This window comes from Hyperoodon ampullatus (genome assembly GCF_949752795.1).
Source record: "Hyperoodon ampullatus genome assembly, chromosome: 2".
Classification (NCBI taxonomy): Eukaryota; Metazoa; Chordata; class Mammalia; order Artiodactyla; family Ziphiidae; genus Hyperoodon; species Hyperoodon ampullatus.
In genome coordinates this window covers 108,817,246-108,835,684 of record NC_136915.1, presented here as the reverse complement: position 1 = coordinate 108,835,684, position 18,439 = coordinate 108,817,246, and the positions used below count along the sequence as shown (strand labels likewise).

At 41.6% G+C, this 18,439-nt stretch overlaps 1 protein-coding gene across 1 annotated transcript; it reads left to right on the top strand.

Annotated features, from left to right (window-relative positions):
* Positions 1-210: 210 nt before the first annotated feature.
* LIX1L (limb and CNS expressed 1 like) lies at positions 211-17,674 on the top strand (the record flags this gene model as incomplete). The annotated part of the gene is made up of 6 exons (XM_079697678.1): positions 211-502; positions 9,108-9,271; positions 11,766-11,906; positions 16,368-16,463; positions 16,770-16,847; positions 17,432-17,674. 6 exons carry the CDS (start codon positions 211-213, stop codon positions 17,672-17,674), a joined length of 1,014 nt encoding a protein of 337 aa, XP_079553804.1.
* Between the last annotated feature and the right edge of the window lie 765 nt (positions 17,675-18,439).

Sequence of the window (18,439 nt, the reverse complement as noted above, 5' to 3'; positions counted from 1 at the left end):
AGTAATTTGCCTATGGCGGAGCAGCAGCCGGCCAGCTCCCGCCCCCTCTCTGGTGATTGGCATAGGACCTGGCTCCCCCCCTCCCCCGCTTGACTGACGGCTGGGCTCCGGCACCTCCTTCAGTCCCTGGGCGCTCGCTGGCGGGGGAGGCTGGGACCGTTAGCTCGCCAGGCTGGCAGGCTCTGGGCCGCTACTCCACTGGCGGCCGGGATGGAGACGTTGCGAGCGCAGCGGCTGCAGCCTGGAGTGGGCACCAGCGGGAGGGGCACTCTGCGAGCGCTTCGGCCCGGAGTGACTGGGGCCGCTGCCGCCACCGCCACACCCCAGGCGGGCCCCCCGCCGGCCCCGCCGCCCCCCGCACCGCCCCCGCCGCCTCTGCTCCTGTCCGGGGCCGCCGGGCTGCCGCTGCCCCCCGGCGCTGCCGGCAGCCCCGCAGTGCTGCGGGAGGCCGTGGAGGCCGTGGTGAGGAGCTTCGCCAAACACACGCAGGGCTATGGCCGAGGTGAGTCTGCGGGGTCTGGCCTCCTGTGGGACACCCTCTCTGTAAGGGAGCTTTGCTCCCACAGTCCTTTGGATCGCTTTTGCTGGCGCAGAGCCTTCACATGCATTTCCTTTTGGGGAGTTTCCTTCTGGGCTACACACACACACAGACTCGCACACGCACAGACGCACACATTCATACACACGTTTAAGCCCCCCACCCCTCCCCTTTATTGAGTTACTACTATGTTCTCCAGGGACCCCTTTTTACAGATAGAACCCTCTTTTCTATCCAACCTTTTCTCCTTTAGAAATGGAATTCCTCCTGTAGCTTAATGCCTTAACATCTCTCTGCCTTTAGTCCCTGTTGTGTGGGATCCTATCCTTTATCTCAGATCCAAGACATTTCTTATCCGTATCCTCTCAATCTTTCTTCTGTGATCTCAGCAATTCCTGGGCTCCCTGCTAATTTACTCCATCTCCTTAACCTTGACTTTTAAATTCTTTTCTTACTTATGTCACTCTGAGATTTCCAATGCAACTTCAGATTTGCTGGGGAATTAGGCAGTGCTTTCACAAGTTCGCTATAATTGTGCCTTTAAATCTGGACCCATACCATTGAGCCCACACCAGCTTCCTGTGACTTAATACCTCTTTGGTGTCTTTTTAAGTATGGAGCCTCACAACTCCAGCCTCTCTGTCTGGCTGGCTCTGTTTTCCTGGCCTTTGCCCAGGAACTGAGGATAAATCCCAGGCCTTGGCTCTCTCAATGTTAAATTCAGTGGAAATGAGCCAGGCAGAAACCCTATTTCCATTAGAAATCTTCATCTTAAAGATGTCTAATTTCCAGCGTTTCTGAAAAGGGGGATGTGAGAATTTTTTTTTTGTTTTTGTTTAACCAGTGCAGAATTTCCTGAGTTTGAGTTCCAGATTTATAGTGTAACAAATATATAGTGAGCGGTGTGGGATACAGCATTCAGGTCTGGAATTTCTGAGACATCACTTCTCTCTGCTTGGCTAGGTCCTGCCTGGCCTGGAAGTGACTGTATCTTTAATTTTCTAGTTTAACATTAATACAGAGAAAGGTTGTGGGGCTTTCTCTGTAGATAGTAATGACTTTTTTTTTTTCCTCCCTGAGAAAGTGCAGTGAAAACAGCACACACACACAGGCTTTGGAGTCAGACTAGTCTGGATTAAATCCCAGATTAAGTCTCTGTCACTTGCCAGCTGTGTCTCTGTGGAAGCAACTTAACCTCATTGAGCTTCAGTTTCCTCAAGAATTATGATGTGGACTAAATGAGATATTGCACCTGACACATAATGGGTACTTTAAAATATGATAAGTATTCTCTCAAATTTATTGGTTCATGTTTCTTTGGGAAGAACACATCATTTTCTCTCATTGTTAAATCCTAACAGTGTAAAACCAATGATGCCTATGAAAACAGATTTTTAGATCCATTTTGCTTTATATGTGCAATGATACATTTCCCATCAGTTTCTCTTTGTTCTTCAGCATTTTGAACTCCTACCACGGAGCAGTCACTCTGCTAGGTGCTGGGAATGCAAATGCACATGATCCTGAAATTCATCATGAGGGAATATAATTGTTTTTCTAGTTTAATTCCTAGACTTAACAGAGCAATGTAATGGAATTGCCATTAGCTATTGTCCTGTTGCTTCAGGTCTCTTTTAAGTCGAGACCAAGGGAAGGTCTTTGCCTCTGGGCATAGGGGTAGCCAGGAGTGAGCGCCCTAAATCTGAAGCCTTCTTCTTAGAAACTTATAGGTGTTTATTAAAATTGTAGAGGAGTGACAGTTTTCTTGTCTGGGTTACCTGGAGAGGCTCTTGTCTAAACTGAGCACCCTGTAAAACCTATTTCATTTCCTTAGAAAGGATGAGGGAACAAGGGGATTGTACTGACCAAGAGCAATCAGTCAGGATTCAGACTCTCCAGCAATTCTCCCTTCCAACCTCCCTACCTCCCACCACAGTCCTTCTCATTATTCTTGAGTTTCTCATTTCCAGTCTGGGTGTCCAGCCAGTACTTTGGGAAAGTTTGGCAGATAGTTTAGCTTCAGGCAAGCGGAATCTCTGCTGATTTGGCTCAGAAGTCCTTCACCACATGGAATCACTTATTCTGCTTCAACTAATAGGTAAAGCTGCCATTGGCATATGTCCACATACCTTTGTGACTGATGGCATGGTATTTGGGGGCTGGCTGTATTCCCCTGAATATAATTTACTTTAGTCTTTGCCCAGACCAGTCGTCAATCCAGCAATGCTTTACTACATCATCTTCAATTCAGATCTTTCATCATCTTCTTCCTGACTGCTCTAAATTCACCTTTTCCAGGCACAGTCTTTAGATTTACCTGACTCATGTAGGATCTCAGCATTTATTTTTTTAAATTCTTCTGTTATTTCACTTGTTTGTCCTATATCTCTCCCTGCAGTCCCTGCCCAAGATACACACCTAGCTCAGTATGCTACAGGATCTTAATCAGTCTATAGTGCATAGGATTTGGAATCTGAGAACCTGGCCCTGTCAAATAATGGCTGTGTGATCTTGGATAAATTACTTTATCTCTCTAGGCCTCATCTGTTCCATTCACTCATTTAACGAATATTTATTGATCACCAGTGGTGAACAAGACAGGTACTCAGTCCCTGTCTTCATGGAGCTCACAGTCCACTTTATAGAGCCTCTGTGAGGATTAATGGTGCAATAAAACAGGATAGTACAACAGAAAGAGGGTTGGTTTTGGAGACAAACAAACCTTGGTTCTAAATCCTGGTTCTGCCACTGTGGCCTGTTCCTTAGCTTGTTCACCATTTGTGCAATAGGTATTATAATACCTATCTTAATAGTGCCGCATGGATTAAATGAGATAATGAATGTAAAGCACACAGCACATAGTTAGTACTCAATGAGTGGCTGCTATTATTATGCATGTGGATATGCTTTGATAACTGTGCATTTGATAGGTATTGTTAGCATCACCGTTTCCTTTGCCCCTTTTTCCACATGGCATATAGACCCCTTCTTCTAATGGCTGACAGCTGGTAGTCTCTAAGCTGGCACGATTGCCTGAGTGACCAAGTCACTTTCCTTGCTCTGTAACTTCTGTGTTGCCCTCTTCAAACCTATCTATTTTAAAATTATTGCTGTCCCTTTATATCACAATATGGTTACATGATTGGAAATTCTGCCCAGCTACTCCACTAGGCTGAACAAATGAATATTGTGTGGTATTTTCTGTTTATAGTTTTTCCTTTCCCTCAGAATCACAGACAGCTTCTTTGTTGTAAGTGAGTATGTAGTTAAAATGATTGATCTGAAAATGTTTCTAATTTTTGGCACGTTGGATTAGACCCTGTATTAGTTTCCTGTGGCTGCTGTAACACATTATCACGAAGTTGGCTTAAAACAACAGAAATTTATTCTCTCACAGTTCTGGAATCCAGAAGTTCAAAATCAGTATCACCGGGCCAAAGTCAAGGTGTCACAGCAGGTCTGTGCTCCCTCCAGAGGCTCTAGGGGAGAATCTGCTTCCTTGCCTCTTCCAGCTTCTGGGGGCTGCCAGCATTCCTTGGCTTGTGACTGCATCATTCCAATTTCTGCCTCCATGTTCATGCTGCCTTCTCCTCTCCTGTGTTTCATCAAGTCTCCTTCCCTAAGGACACCTGTGATTACATTTAGGGCCCACCAAAAATCCATGATAATTTCCCCATCCTCAGATCCCTAACTTAATCACGTCTGCAAAATTGTTGCCACATAAGGTAACATTTACAGGTTCCAAGGATTAGGACATGGGCATCTTGGCAGGGGGCATTATTCAGCTTACCATAGTCCTCTCCCAAAGTCACATTGCTTTTCATTCCTTCCCTTCCATCCCTTCCAGAGACTATGCACTATGGGCTATTCAGGGATACCTTCTACAAATTGAAATAGGAAATGTCAGATGAAGTATTGTTAAGCAGCTTCCCTATCTTCATAATAATGTGAATTAAGCCAGGCCAGACTATTCTCATCATCCTGTATGATCAGAGAGAACCTTCTCACTCACCTCTCAATTTCATTATCTGTTTATTATCTATTTATCCATGCTGCCCCACTACAAGATTGTATTTATGTTTATAAAATTTTTATTATAGTTTCATGTGGTGTTTTATTTTATTTTATTAAAAATATTTATTTATTTAGCTGCGCTGGGTCTTAGTTGCAGCAAGTGGGATCTTCATTGCAGCATGCAGGCTTTTAGTTGCAGCATGCAGGATCTAGTTCCCTGACCAGGGATCAAACCCAGGCCCCCTGCCTTGGGAGCATGGAGTCTTAACCACTGGGCCATGAGGGAAGTCCCCATGTGTTGTTTTAATGTTTTTACTCTGGTGGGTATACAATCTGTCTGTCTTACCTCTTAGACATTCATCTAACATTTTATCTCCTAAGGAAAAACCAAAAGTATTATCTTTCTTGTTGTTCAACATTACGGTACAAGCGCTTAACTATTCCTCACTATCTTGGTCTTTCGTGTCCCTTTCAGCCCAGCATCCATCAGTGACTTCCAAAAATTAATTGTAGCTGTCAGATATGTATGTTTCAGTAATTGCTACCCTCCTACCTCACTGTCTCTTTAACCATCCTTACATAAACCATTATATCCATGATTCCTCACTGAAAATCTGATCAAAACTATGAGCACCCTCCCTAAACCCACACACACACAAATACTCATATGCACACCCACACACAGACACACACACATGCTTAATTTTACTTAGAGTTTTAGGGGACTTGTGAACCCCCACGAAGTTCAACCATGGACTGGACCTTGGACCCTGGGTTAAGATTCCCAAATTGGAAAAAACATTGGCATCAGAATTTCTACATTCATGCCCCACTTCTGCCACAGCTATGTGACCTCAACCAAGTCATTTCTTAGCCTGAGTTGGACTAGATAATCTCTAAAGTCCCTTTCAGCTCTAGAAATGAATGAGTCTTATGAGCATTTTCAAATGCAGATCACAATTCATTGCTTTTTTCCTGATCACTTTGACCAGTTTCTCATTTCATGCTCACATTTCTGAAATAAGACTCCCTGTTTCATTTGGCTTTGAGTAATCATTAAAAAATAGTCCTGTACTCTGTGCCAAAAGGGATTTAACTGGACGTGGAATGGACATATGCTTTTTAATAGGACCTTCCCCATTATAGCAGTCTCCTCCCCTTCCTCTTTATTTCAATATTCTCCCTGTTGTTTGCATGTCAGAAGAGCTGTCACCCAGCACATTGTGCTAAATTGTCTCAAAGAGGGAACTGGGCCTGAAAAGATCTCAATGAAAAGAACAAGGGTGGCTAAGCTTTCTGGGCAGCAGTGACCTCTGAAGAGCCTCTGCTAAAACCAAGGGTGGGAAAAAGAGAGTTTTCTTTTCATGCTGTCTTTTAATGGAAGAATGAACATTTTAAAAAGTCAGTTAAATGTATAGTATTAGTAAAGAGCTTATGCTGCTTTTCAAACCCTGGCTGGTACATGGAGTGCTTGCTTCAGTTGCAGAGCAAGTAAGATAAGTTATTATTGGCCACTAGCTTTTGAACACCTTCCTGGCAGGGAATGTATGTTCTTCATCTTTGCATCTCTAATGCCTAGAATAGAGCTATGCACCTATTAAGTGCTCAAATTTTTGTTTAATGTGTGTGTGGCAGCCATGAAAACGTGTTTAATATCTCCTGCTGCAGGGAGCATAATTGACTGACAGCCTTAAACTGCTGTCCCCTCTGAGTTCATCACCACATTTGCACTGAGGCCACACATCCTGCAGGCTGCTCCCAGTCAATGACTGAGCACAGCAGGGGTACTAACTCAGGCACATCCTAGTGAGATGTGGGATTCCTTTGGCTTGAGGACTTCCTACTGGCCTGGCCAAACCTTTCTTGGAATGGTGCTGCAGTCTGAGACTCACATATCCAAACTTTCTGCCTTCCCTTTCTCCTTCCACAGGTGTCAGACCTAGAACATGGTCTGAAGGTTCTCCCTTCTCCTGCTTCCTCCCCAGTAAATCTCTTGCCTGTCTGTCCCATCTTGGTATCTTCTCCTTGTCAGATCTTAACTGATGTAATATAATAGAATTAATGAGTCCTTGTTGTAACTAAGAGTAGAGAATGGTCATGTTGGAAGATATTGGAGAATGTGTGTGATGAATTTTTATTACGAGGCTTTAGTTAAAGCCATTTGAAATGTTTGGAACCTTAGAGTCAAAGAGATCCTTTCCAGGGCTTCCCCGGTGGCGCAGTGGTTGAGAGTCTGCCTGCCAATGCAGGGGACATGGGTTCGAGCCCTGGTCTGGGAAGATCCCACATGCCACGGAGCAACTAGGCCTGTGAGCCACAATTACTGAGCCTGCGCATCTGGAGCCTGTGCCTCGCAACAAGAGAGGCCGCGATAGTGAGAGGCCCACGCACCGTGATGAAGAGTGGCCCCGGCTTGCCTGCCGCAACTGGAGAAAGCCCTCGCACAGGAATGAGGACCCAACACAGCCATAAATAAATAAATAAAATTTTTTAAAAAAAGAGATCCTTTCCAAAAACAAACTGATTTTATCCCTCCTTCCATTTAAAACCCTTCAATAGATTTCCATTGCTCCTAGGATAAAGCCAATATTCTAACATGACCCACCAGGTCTGACCTGATCTGGTCCCTTCTGTTTTTGTGTGTGTGTGTGTGTGTGCAACCTCACCTTGCATTTATACTACCCCTCACTCTCTCTTTTCTGGCCACACTAGTCCCTTTATTCACCATATTTCCTGCTGCTGCAGAGCCATTGTACATGCTATTCCTTCTGCTCAGAGCGCTATTCTCTCACCTTTTTGCCTAGGGAATTCATACTTATATCTGAGCTTAAATATTACCTTGTCAGGGTAGCTTTCTTTGGCCTTCTTAATTAGTCAGATGCTCCTACATTTACCACCATTTACCACTCCTTTATAGCATTTATCACTGTTGCAATTTTTCATTTGTATGAGATTATATATTTGGTTAATCTCTCTCTCCGTCTTTAGACTGTAAGTTGCATAGGAAAAGGAACAGTGTATGGTTTTGCTCACTATTGTAGCCTAGCACCCAGCACACAGTCTAGCACAGAGTAGGTACTCAATACATATTTGTGGAATAATTGAATCCAAGTACTGAGGGATGAAGGGAACTGTTCTGGAATTTCTGGAATACACTGTCAAGTCTGGAGTTTGATTTTACCCTATATACAACTAATAACATAGCCGGTTACTGTTTCATGGATGCTGGCAGAAGTCAAGAGACTTCTGGGTCAGAGACAAAGGACTTCATTACCCATAGAACAGCAAGTAGCATGAGCATCCTGTTTGCTTGCATTGGTTTCCCTTGTCTCCCAAGTCTGATGTGGAGGGCTCAGGTGGATGCTTACAGGCCATGGGTTGCATTACAGGAGAGGAACACCGAGCTTGGGGAACCTGCCATTTTATAGCAAACAGTAAACAAACTTGTTCTTTGTCCCAGAGGGAGACATTACTTCATCCCTCAAGGTTTCTTGCTGCAAATTCAATCCTGAGAAAGGGCCCAAGTAAGGAGCAGTCAGGGCCTTGAAATCCTGGCATACCTAGCAAGATGGAAAGTAGTGCAAGAGACCTGTGGAGGAGTGTTTCCCAATATACAGTCCTTCCAAAGATCATTTATGCCTAGGGAAAGCCTCAGAATTCATTCCCTTCCTCCCTTCCCTCCTTCCCTCCTTCCTTCCTTCCTTTCTTTCTTTCTTTCTCTTTCTCTCTTTCTTTCTCTCTCTTTCTTTCTCTCCCTTTCTCTCTCTCTCTCTCTCTTTCTCTCTGTGTGTGTGTCTCTCTCTCTCTTTCTCATATATATATAGTATACACATAGTATTCCAGGATGGAAAAGGAATCTAGTCATGGGTTTGCTCACCAGAAGCACAGCCTTGAGAATGGCTAATAGGGCCATATTTCCTTGAGTGACAGTATTATATAATGGTTAAGAACATTGACTCTGGAACCAAGACTGCCTGGGTTTGAGTTCTTGCTCTTCTGCTTTCTAGCTGTTATATCCTTGGGCAAGTTATTTAACCTCCCTATGCCTCATTTCCCTCATCTGTAAAATGGGGAAAATAAAAGTACCTGCCTCATATGGTTGTTGTGATTAAATAGGTAAAGCACTTGGAGAAAATGTGACATACAGTAGGTGTTCAGTAAATGTTAGCACTTATGATCATGGTGGTTATTACTATTCTAGGCCAGCTGACCAATTGTGGAATAATCTACTTGTACTTCATCAGTCAGTGATAATGGTATGCTGACCTTGGAAACTCTGGCCTCCAATATTTATGCTATTCTCCTTTAGTGTCTAGGACTAATCAAATGTGAACTAGGGAGGTGGCGGAGGAGGGCAGGCATACTCTGGTCTTCCTATGCAAATGGACTTAATCACAGCATAGGCTTATTAATTAAAATGATTTTAAATGGTAATAGGTAGGGAGATAAGGGGGCTAAATTCTTAGTGTAAGTACAGGTTACAGATACTGTATTGAGGCAGAGCACTGCTTGGAAGTGTTCTTACTGCTGAACTTAACTACTTCTCTTTTTGTAGTGAATGTGGTGGAGGCACTTCAGGAATTCTGGCAGATGAAACAGTCTCGTGGGGCTGACTTGAAGAATGGGGCTCTCGTGGTTTATGAGATGGTTCCCTCCAACAGCCCTCCCTATGTCTGCTATGTCACCCTGCCTGGGGGAAGTTGCTTTGGGAGTTTCCAGGTAAGAGTTCTGAGGCAACAGTAGCAAAGATAAACCCTTAGGTGCTACTAATGTCTTTCTCTATCACTTTGGCCATGAAATCTCTATCCAAAGTCACATATTTGAGGACTTGGACCAATTCTGGGCAAATCATTCTGATAAGCAGCTGAGGCTCATTTGAGCAGAAAAAACCTCAGTAGCATGCATTTCTTTTAACCATGCTCAAATTCAAAGTGGGTTTGAGTTTTTGAAGGCTTAAAGAAAAGCAGACTACTAGCATCTAACTCACGTTCTAATCTGGCTTTCCAACTTACTGCTATCTCTTTTTGAGGACATAGAATAATACTCATTGCCCCTGGTACTTTTTCATAGGCTATCACTAAGGAAAGCAATGTTTGAGTTCTCTAAGAGATCAAAGGAGAGGGACTATATATGGTGGAAATAGTACTCATCTAAGAGTTAGGAGATCCAAATTCTTGTTGCCCTGACTGCTAACAGGGCAAGTCGAGTAATTTCTCTGGGCCTCAGTTTCCCCATCTATAATATGAAGGAGATAGATTAGATTATTTCTAACCAGTATTTCTCGTACTAGCATTCTACAATTATATGAAAGTCCTGCAGTATATGATGATGAAAAGCGTTGATGCTATTACAGAGTAACGAGAAATTTGACTAGTGTGAATATTTTCATCAAAGATGGATTTTTCACATTGCAGATAGGAAGGTAGCCTCCTGAAATGTCAACTTAGAGCCTGAGTAGGAATTTAGAGAAGAGACTAGACACTTTTGTTCTGTTTTCTGTATGGTTTGTATAACCCTTAGACAAAGTTATACCCTCTGCTCTGTGCTTCCATAGTGCCTTGAACTTCCCCTATCATATCATTTATCAAAACATATCGTAATTGACTGTTTCTCTCTCCTAGTGGACTATGCTCCATGGAGGCAGAGGTAGTGTCTGTCTTCTTTCTTGTTCAGTTTTAAATCTCTACCATCAAACTCAGTGCCCAGCAGAGAATAGACACTTAATAAATCTGTTGCATGAATGAGTGCCATTGTAGCTCAGTTCCTGCCTCAAACGGAAACAGACCTAAGGAAGCTTCATTTCAAATCGGGTGACTGAATTTTTCTCTCAGAGCCCCAGCCATTTCAGAGAAATAAACATATGCCCAAGATGACTAATGTTTATCTTTTGCTACTAGAAAATAAGACCTTTCCTTCCTTTTCCCACCTCATCATACTGTTGATTAAAGATTTAATAATTTTATGGGGATGCCCCAAACTGGACCATTAGAGTAATTTGATTTCTGTTATTTCCTGAAAGAGTAGAATTATCTTTCTTGGCCCCTTTAACTTATATCTTTTATATCCACTTTGGCAGGTGAAATTTCTCCTGGTGGTTTTCTTCATAGATGACTTTTCAGAAAGAGCACTATATAGTAGAAAGAGCAGCAGGCTAATAAATAGTGAGAGAAGTGGAAACAGAGAAACTGAATAAGCAAGAAGACAGGATTAATGTACCAAACTCCATATGTTGTTTCAGAGAGACCTGTCAGCTAAAGGAAACTGGGAATTACTGGTATTATGGATGGTTAAGTAGCAAACATAACCTGATCTACTTTTTAAAACTATAACATCACTTTCTTCCTTTTCTCTCATCCTAATCATAAATGACAGAGGGCACAGAAGCCTTTGAGGCAGCCAGTGAAGATGAATTATAAAGGTGGCTAGGTATCTGCAATTGAGTGATTTAAGACTTTTGAAAATCAGTCTTGTTCTATGATACTACATACGTTGGATACAATGTAAAAACATGAATTAATTTAAAATTTTTTCTTGTTTTCCTCGGGTCAGCTTTCCTTTCCCTAGCCACCTCTCTTCTCTTTGCTTCTACTGGGAGGGGGTGGGGGAATACTATAAAATCCTTCCTCAGACCTTAGACTCTGTTCAGGGATAGCTCCGTAGCTGACTACATTATTGGGGAAACTGCCTGCACATAGCGAAAAGAAAAGTCCAAGAATCCCAAATGGGTGCTTCTGATAGAGACTAGAGGGCTCCTCTGCAGAAGCAGCCTAGACATAGCTTTGTTTTAATCTTAGGTTATCTAGAGGGATGAAAAAATTCTTGCCTGTCTGCAGAATAAGAGAACAAGATACAGATTTCTAACAGACTGGCCAGAATCTGGCTTTTGAGTAATTAATTCTCTTGACAGTTTAAACAGGGGTATTTTTCATATCCAGTGATTATATGCTGACCTCAGCAGTCTTCTTCATCCTGCATTCAATTTGGTATGAGCTACAGCTGTCTCCAGTTCCCTAATGACTTCAGGATGTTGAATCAAATTTATGTTTCCAAATGCCCCAACCATTTTACAATAAAAACTTTGGAGGGTGTGTTGAACAAACTGATTTTGCCAAAGAGTATCCAAGTGTCTTCTATCCCAAGTGTTTCCCTCCCACTTTTCCTTCCTCTCTCTCAGATACACATGCACACATATTTTCTCTGTCTCCCTGCCTAGTTTTGCCCCACAAAAGCTGAAGCCCGGCGGAGTGCTGCAAAGATTGCGCTAATGAACTCTGTGTTTAATGAACATCCTTCCCGAAGAATCACTGATGAGTTCATTGAGAAGAGTGTCTCTGAGGCCCTGGCATCTTTCAATGTAAGTTACTTGGAGTTGGAAGGGAGGAGAGTGGGGGATGGGAGAATTGGCTGATTGGGAAATCTTGTATATTCCTGGGAAACAGAGCGTGAATTCTTGGTTTTCTTTCCTGTCTGCATTTCTGTTCTTTCTGTTTATTTTCTGTCAGTCTTTTGTATTATATACTCCACATGTCTCAGTCTCTAATTCTATGTGTGTTTTTGTTTTTGTCATTTTGTCTCTTTCATTATGTCTCTTTGGTATCTAGAAACCTTTATTTCAAGATTTATGGAAGTTTAGAGGTATTACAAAATAAAAATTGAGCTTGAATTTCACTTTTCCCAATTTTGGTTTAAGACCTTAGTCCCTTCTTCCTTCACTGTTCTTTTTTTTATGACTGTTTTTATTGTCGCTTGTTTCCTGCCTCCATTACTTCATCTTATTAATGAAGAACACTTTATAATACAAGTGTCTTTTCTTTTTATGTTTCTAGGAATGGGGAGTGTAATTTATTTACTCCCTTTAAAAAGAACATCTGTTCTTTCAAATGATAATGATAATGATGATAACCATAGCTAATCCTAATTGAGTATTTATTTTGTGCCAGGGACTATTTTAGGGGATTTATATGTATTTTATCTCATTTGATCTTCACAACAATCCTATGAGGTATAAGTACTATTATTACCCCTATTTTACAGATGAGGAAACTAAAAACACAGAAGTGAAGTTTTGCCTAAAGTAATACAGCTTGTAAATGGTAGAGCCAAGACTAGAACCCGTCAATTTACAGACTTTTCTAGCTTAAAGGTACATCTTAGAAATTAGCACTGCCTTCTTCCTCCCTCTGCACAAGACCATTGATAGGGAGATAAAGTCAGATCAGTCTTCTGTTTATGTTTTCTTTGCATTTATGATGTAATTACATATACTAAACTCCTTCAGTTATCTGTTTTGTAGATTAGTATTGAACACTCTGAATCATAATCCCTCTGTAACCTAGGACCCATCTGTTTTTCTCCTATTACTTTTTGCCCCAGTCAGCAGTATCTGCAGGGAATAAAAACATTTTTATATTAATCAAATCAGTTAAAATTAAGAAAGCACATTTTTCACTCTTAAGTCACCTAGTGTATTATAAAATGAAACATTAGATTGGATTATAGAAAGCAGTGGTTATGAGCACGGGCTCTGAATTCACCCTTTTGAAATTATGGTTCTACTTGTTATGTGACTTTGAACAAGATATTTAATCTGTCTTGGTTTCCTCATCTGAAGAATAGGATAACAATTATACCTGTCACATAGGATTATTGGATAAAAGAGAATATGTTCCAGCACTTAGTACATGTTATCTGTTTAGGTGCCTTTGGATGCAAGTAATAGAAAATCTCACTTCAAGTTGACTTAATAAATAAAGGAAGGAAATGTATTATCTAACATGATAGGAAGTCTAGAAGTAGGGCAGATTTCAGGGTTAGATAATTCGATGGATCAAGAATGTCATCATCTAGGATGGCAGCCCCAACCTGGACTTCAAGCCTGGAGACCAGTCCCATTTTGACATAAAGGATGAGTTCTGATGTCCCATCTGTAGGAGCACACTCTTGGGAGGGTGAGGCAGGGAGACACTCAGGTGCAAAATCTCCTGCAAAATTGGCTGCCTGGGCCTCTGGTCACTGGATCTGAATAAAGCAGACATTTAACCTGGGGGGAAAAAAAAGAATGTCATCATCTACTGGTCCAAATTCTTTCCATCTCTCAACTCAGCCATCCTCTAGATATTGGCTTTGCCCTTGGGCTGACTCCCCTCAGGGTGCAAGACAGCTACAGAGTTCCAGTTGTTAAATACAGACAAAACTAAACTCAGAGACAGAAAGAGACCATCTTTTCTCATGTCTCTTTAGTAGTAAGGAATCTTTTCCCAGAAGCTCTCCAGCAGAACTCCCCTCTACCACCCAATGCCCAGAATTCCCACCTTAAAACCAGTTACAGGCAAAAGGGATTAGGATTTACCTACTGGAGTTAGGATAAAATCACTCTTCTCTGAGGCAATTGGGAGATGTATAAGCACTAGAATAAGATTAAGGTTCTTTAGTAAGGAAGAAGGAAATAGATATTGGATAGGTCACCAGCAGTGTCTGCTACAAAGTGTTTAAGAAATGTAAACTATTATTCTTCTCATGCCACTATTCTTTTTTGATTAACCCCCCAAATTGAGAACTTAATGGATTTCTCGTTAATATCCCAATGGAATTCCCATAGTCCAGAATAACAATTTTCATTTGGTCTTAGCCATGGGCAGAGTGATGTCCACATTCTTTGCTTTTAGCTTTTGTCCTTCAAAAGTCCTGAATCTGACACTATATTATGTCTTTTGACAAATCACCTAGGCTCTGTGGGTCTGAGTTTCCTCATTTGTAAAATAAGTAGGTTAAATTAAAATTAACTCTAATTCCTTTCCAATTATATTCTAATGTTCCTACCACTAATCAAGTATTCTGTGATTAAATGTTTATGGAATAAATGGAGCTCATTTATCACCTTGTTAGGTGTAGAAGTGTCATATGTGGTGGAACTTGCCAATGGTGGGTCATTCCACACTCGTGTACTCCACATAGGTTACAGATGTGCCATGATATTGATTCCCCTCAACTCTCAGGGAAATTGAACAAGGCCTAGGGCAGATGGACTCCTCTGCCCCACAGCCTCTGCTGGCAGCTGCTCTGCCAGCAGCCTTCTCTGTATATCCCAGTTGGCTGTACAGATAGGGTCATTATTTTCTTTGGGCCATATCATGGAAAAGTTTGGAGGTACTGAATAAGGTATCGCATTGAGCTATTATAGATAAAAATGAAAACTATTGCTTGCTTTAGAGCCCTAAATCCTAATGGTGAAAATTACCACCATTTTCCTTCCTGCCTCTAGATTTTCACTTCTAAATCCAAATTTTGTGATCTTTGCTTCACCACAAAGATTAACTACATGCGGCATGATTGTTTCTCATGAGCCACAAAACAAAGTGGGTTGACTTTGAGTAGTTCTGACTTCTTGTTAATTCTAGCACAGTGAAAGCAAATAATAATAATAAACTAGCACTTATGGTATACTTACTAAGTGCCTGGCACTATTTTAGGTGTGATACATATACAGTAAAACCTCATGATAAAGCATCCCACAATAAACTGAATTTGGATATAACTTGATTGGCTCCTGACCCCTATCCAGTCCCCTTGCTCAAAGAGAGCAGAATAAAGTTCTTATCTTGGGAGGTGGGGGGTGTGTGGAACTGGCTAGAAAGAGCAGGAAACCTCTCAGGAAGCAGGAGGAGAAAGTTGGATCCCTGTGTTCCCAGTAGTCTCCTGGCCTTATTCTTCTAGATCAGGTTGACAAAAGGGTCACTAGTAAACCAGGAGATGCCCTTATTTTGGGAGTCCTTGCAAGACCTAGGATCTGGAATTATCTCCAATAATATGAAACCATCACCAAATAGCACAAACCAGAGCCAGTACCTGAATGGGTTTGGATTGTGTAACTGGACACCAGGTCCAATACAATAATGCACCCAAATTATATGATTGGAATTGTTAGACTGCATTTATCTCTTTTTAAGTTTAAATTTAAAAACTCTTTAATTCTTAAAACAATCCTGTAAGGTAGATCTGTGATTGTTCTCATTTTACAGTTAAGGTAGCTAGAAACAGAGAGGTTAAATAACTTCACCAAGGCCGCAAGACTAGTAGGAGCTCTAGTCCATGCTCTTAACTTCTATACTGTATTGTTTTTTTGTACACACTAGGCTTGCAGGTAGGACAATGTATCTTAGTTCTACCCCTGCAGGGTCATGTCGCCAGTAGAAGACACACGAAGCAAATGTCCAGGAGGCCAAACTGCTACCCAGAATTTGCCATGCTTATGACTTTTATTTTTGCCCTTTAAAATGCATTTGTCAATTGTCCTCTAGGCTAGTCCAATGCTGTATGCTGAACTCACTCTGTTATTTTAGCTAAATCAGGACTCTTCTCTATGTTTCAGTGTTCCCCCTTTTGTAAAATAGGGAAAACCAGGTTGACTTTTCTCTGTCACCTAAGTTAAAATGTGTGGTGACTTTGGAGGTCTCTAGGACTGTGCTGACCAGCAGAATAGCCACTAGCCACATATAGCTATTGAGCATTTGAGATGTGGCTAGTATGAATTGAGATGTGCTGTAAGATGAAAGAGACACCAGATTTTGAAAACTTAGTACAAGAAAAAGAATGTTTCATTAATAATTTTTATAATGATTATAGTTTAAATAATATTTTGAGTTTATTAGGTTAAATAAAATATGCTATTAAAATTAATATTTATTGTATATTTTTACTGTAATGTGGCAACTACATTAAACATGTGGCTTGCGTTTATATTTCTCTTGGACAGTGCTCTTTGAGGTGATAATCCTGATTGAAAATCTATTTGTCTTTTCCTTTCCTCTGTTACCAGGGCAACAGGGAAGAAGCTGACAACCCAAATACAGGGATTGGTGCCTTCCGATTCATGTTGGAATCCAACAAGGGCAAGTCAATGTTGGAGTTCCAGGTACTATACTATTCCACCTACTTCCCTGGCTCTAATAACATGGGTCAGCCTGTACACACACACACACACACACACACACACATATGCGCGAGCACCTCCTACTAACACTGAATTGGAAAGGAAGGCAGAAAAGATTATTAGGATATTTTTCAAAATATAAATATCTTCCTTCCCCCAAGGATGTATCAGAGTTGGTATAAGAGATGCTGCCACAAATACATTTTGTGAAAGTTTCTCCATTTAATTCTGATGCAACCCCCCAATATATATGCCACTGTCCTGACACTTCATATTTTCTTCCTCCAGGAGCTAATGACAGTTTTTCAACTGCTGCACTGGAATGGCAGCCTTAAGGCCATGAGAGAAAGACAGTGCTCTCGGCAGGTAAGAGTTCCTATGGGTGAGGGGAGTCTGGCAGAAGGACTATTTTTTTTTTAAAATATTTATTTATTTATTTATTTATTTATTTATTTATTTATTTATTTAGGTTGCACTGGGTCTTAGTTGCGGCACATGGGCCCCTTAGTTGTGGCATGTGAACTCCTAGTTGTGGCATGCGAACTCTTAGTTGCAGCGTGCACATGGAATCTAGTTCCCAGACCAGGGATTGAACCTGGGTCCCCTGCATTGAGAGCACACAGTCTTAACCACTGTGCCACCAGGGAAGTCCCAGAAGGACTATTTGGAGGTGGATGTTGTGTTAGAATAAGCAAGCCTACCGGGTTGTGAATCTTAAAAGCCTTACTTAAAGGCTTCATTCCCATAATCTTTCCTTTTAAAATCTTAACTGTGATTCTTTTACCTGCCTTGCTTCTCCCACCAGGAAATTCCCCTTAAGAATCTCCTCAAAGGACTCTAGTGCTGACTTCAGTTACGACTCAAAGGCTGAGAGTTCCTAGTCCCAGTTGGGTCAATGTGGTATGAACCTTTACTTTGTCCGTGACTTTGACATTCCTCTCCCCCTCCAGGAAGTGTTGGCTCATTATTCACACCGGGCCCTAGACGATGATATTCGCCACCAAATGGCATTGGACTGGGTGAGCCGGGAGCAGAGTGTGCCAGGAGCGCTGTCTAGAGAGCTGGCCTCTACTGAGCGGGAGCTGGATGAAGCCCGGCTGGCAGGCAAGGAGCTGCGCTTCCACAAGGAGAAGAAAGATATTCTCATGCTGGCTGCTGGGCAGTTGGGCAACATGCATTCTTCCAATTGCTAGGCATCTACCCACATACTCCCCATCCTCTCCAGGCCCGTTTTTTATATGTCCTTTCTAAGACTTAGTGTGATTTCTGTACATACTTTCTCAATTTTATACTTTAAAATACATATATATATATATATATATATATATATATATATATATGTATAAATTCTACACCTGGATTCCTACTTGCTGAGAGATCCCTTTTCTTACTTGTAGTTTTTGGATGTAGTTGCTTTTAAAACATCTCCACCCCACTTTACAAGAAGAGCAGGCTGTCTTTGGAGCTTTGTTAGCTCTTACACTCCAGTAACTCTGTGTAGTCATTTCAATAGCACAAAATGATTGATTAATTGTTCATGTCTCCGTCTTTAAAAATAACAGGGAGCTTGAATAAGGACTGTGTGCCCCACCCTCACCCTCATTCCTGCTTTCTCTTGGACCCAGCAGGACATGAAAATGAAGACTTCGGCTTTGGTTTCTCTTGAGCTGGGGTTACTTGGTACCAAGTTGTTCCTCCAGTAACTAGATATTTCCTAACCTACACCCCCACACACACACCACTACCTTACTCCTCCTCTGCCTCCAAATGGTACTGCATTTTTGGGGCTTCCTTACTTTATTATTTGGAAGGAAGTGGAGATCTGGTTTCTTATTTTTAAAATCATTGCTGAGAAACTGCCCAGAAACAAGAGAGGGAGTATAAACACAATCTGTAAGGGTTTATCACCTATGTTGCTTCTGGGGCATGCATACCATACCATACCAGTAGTCCAGATT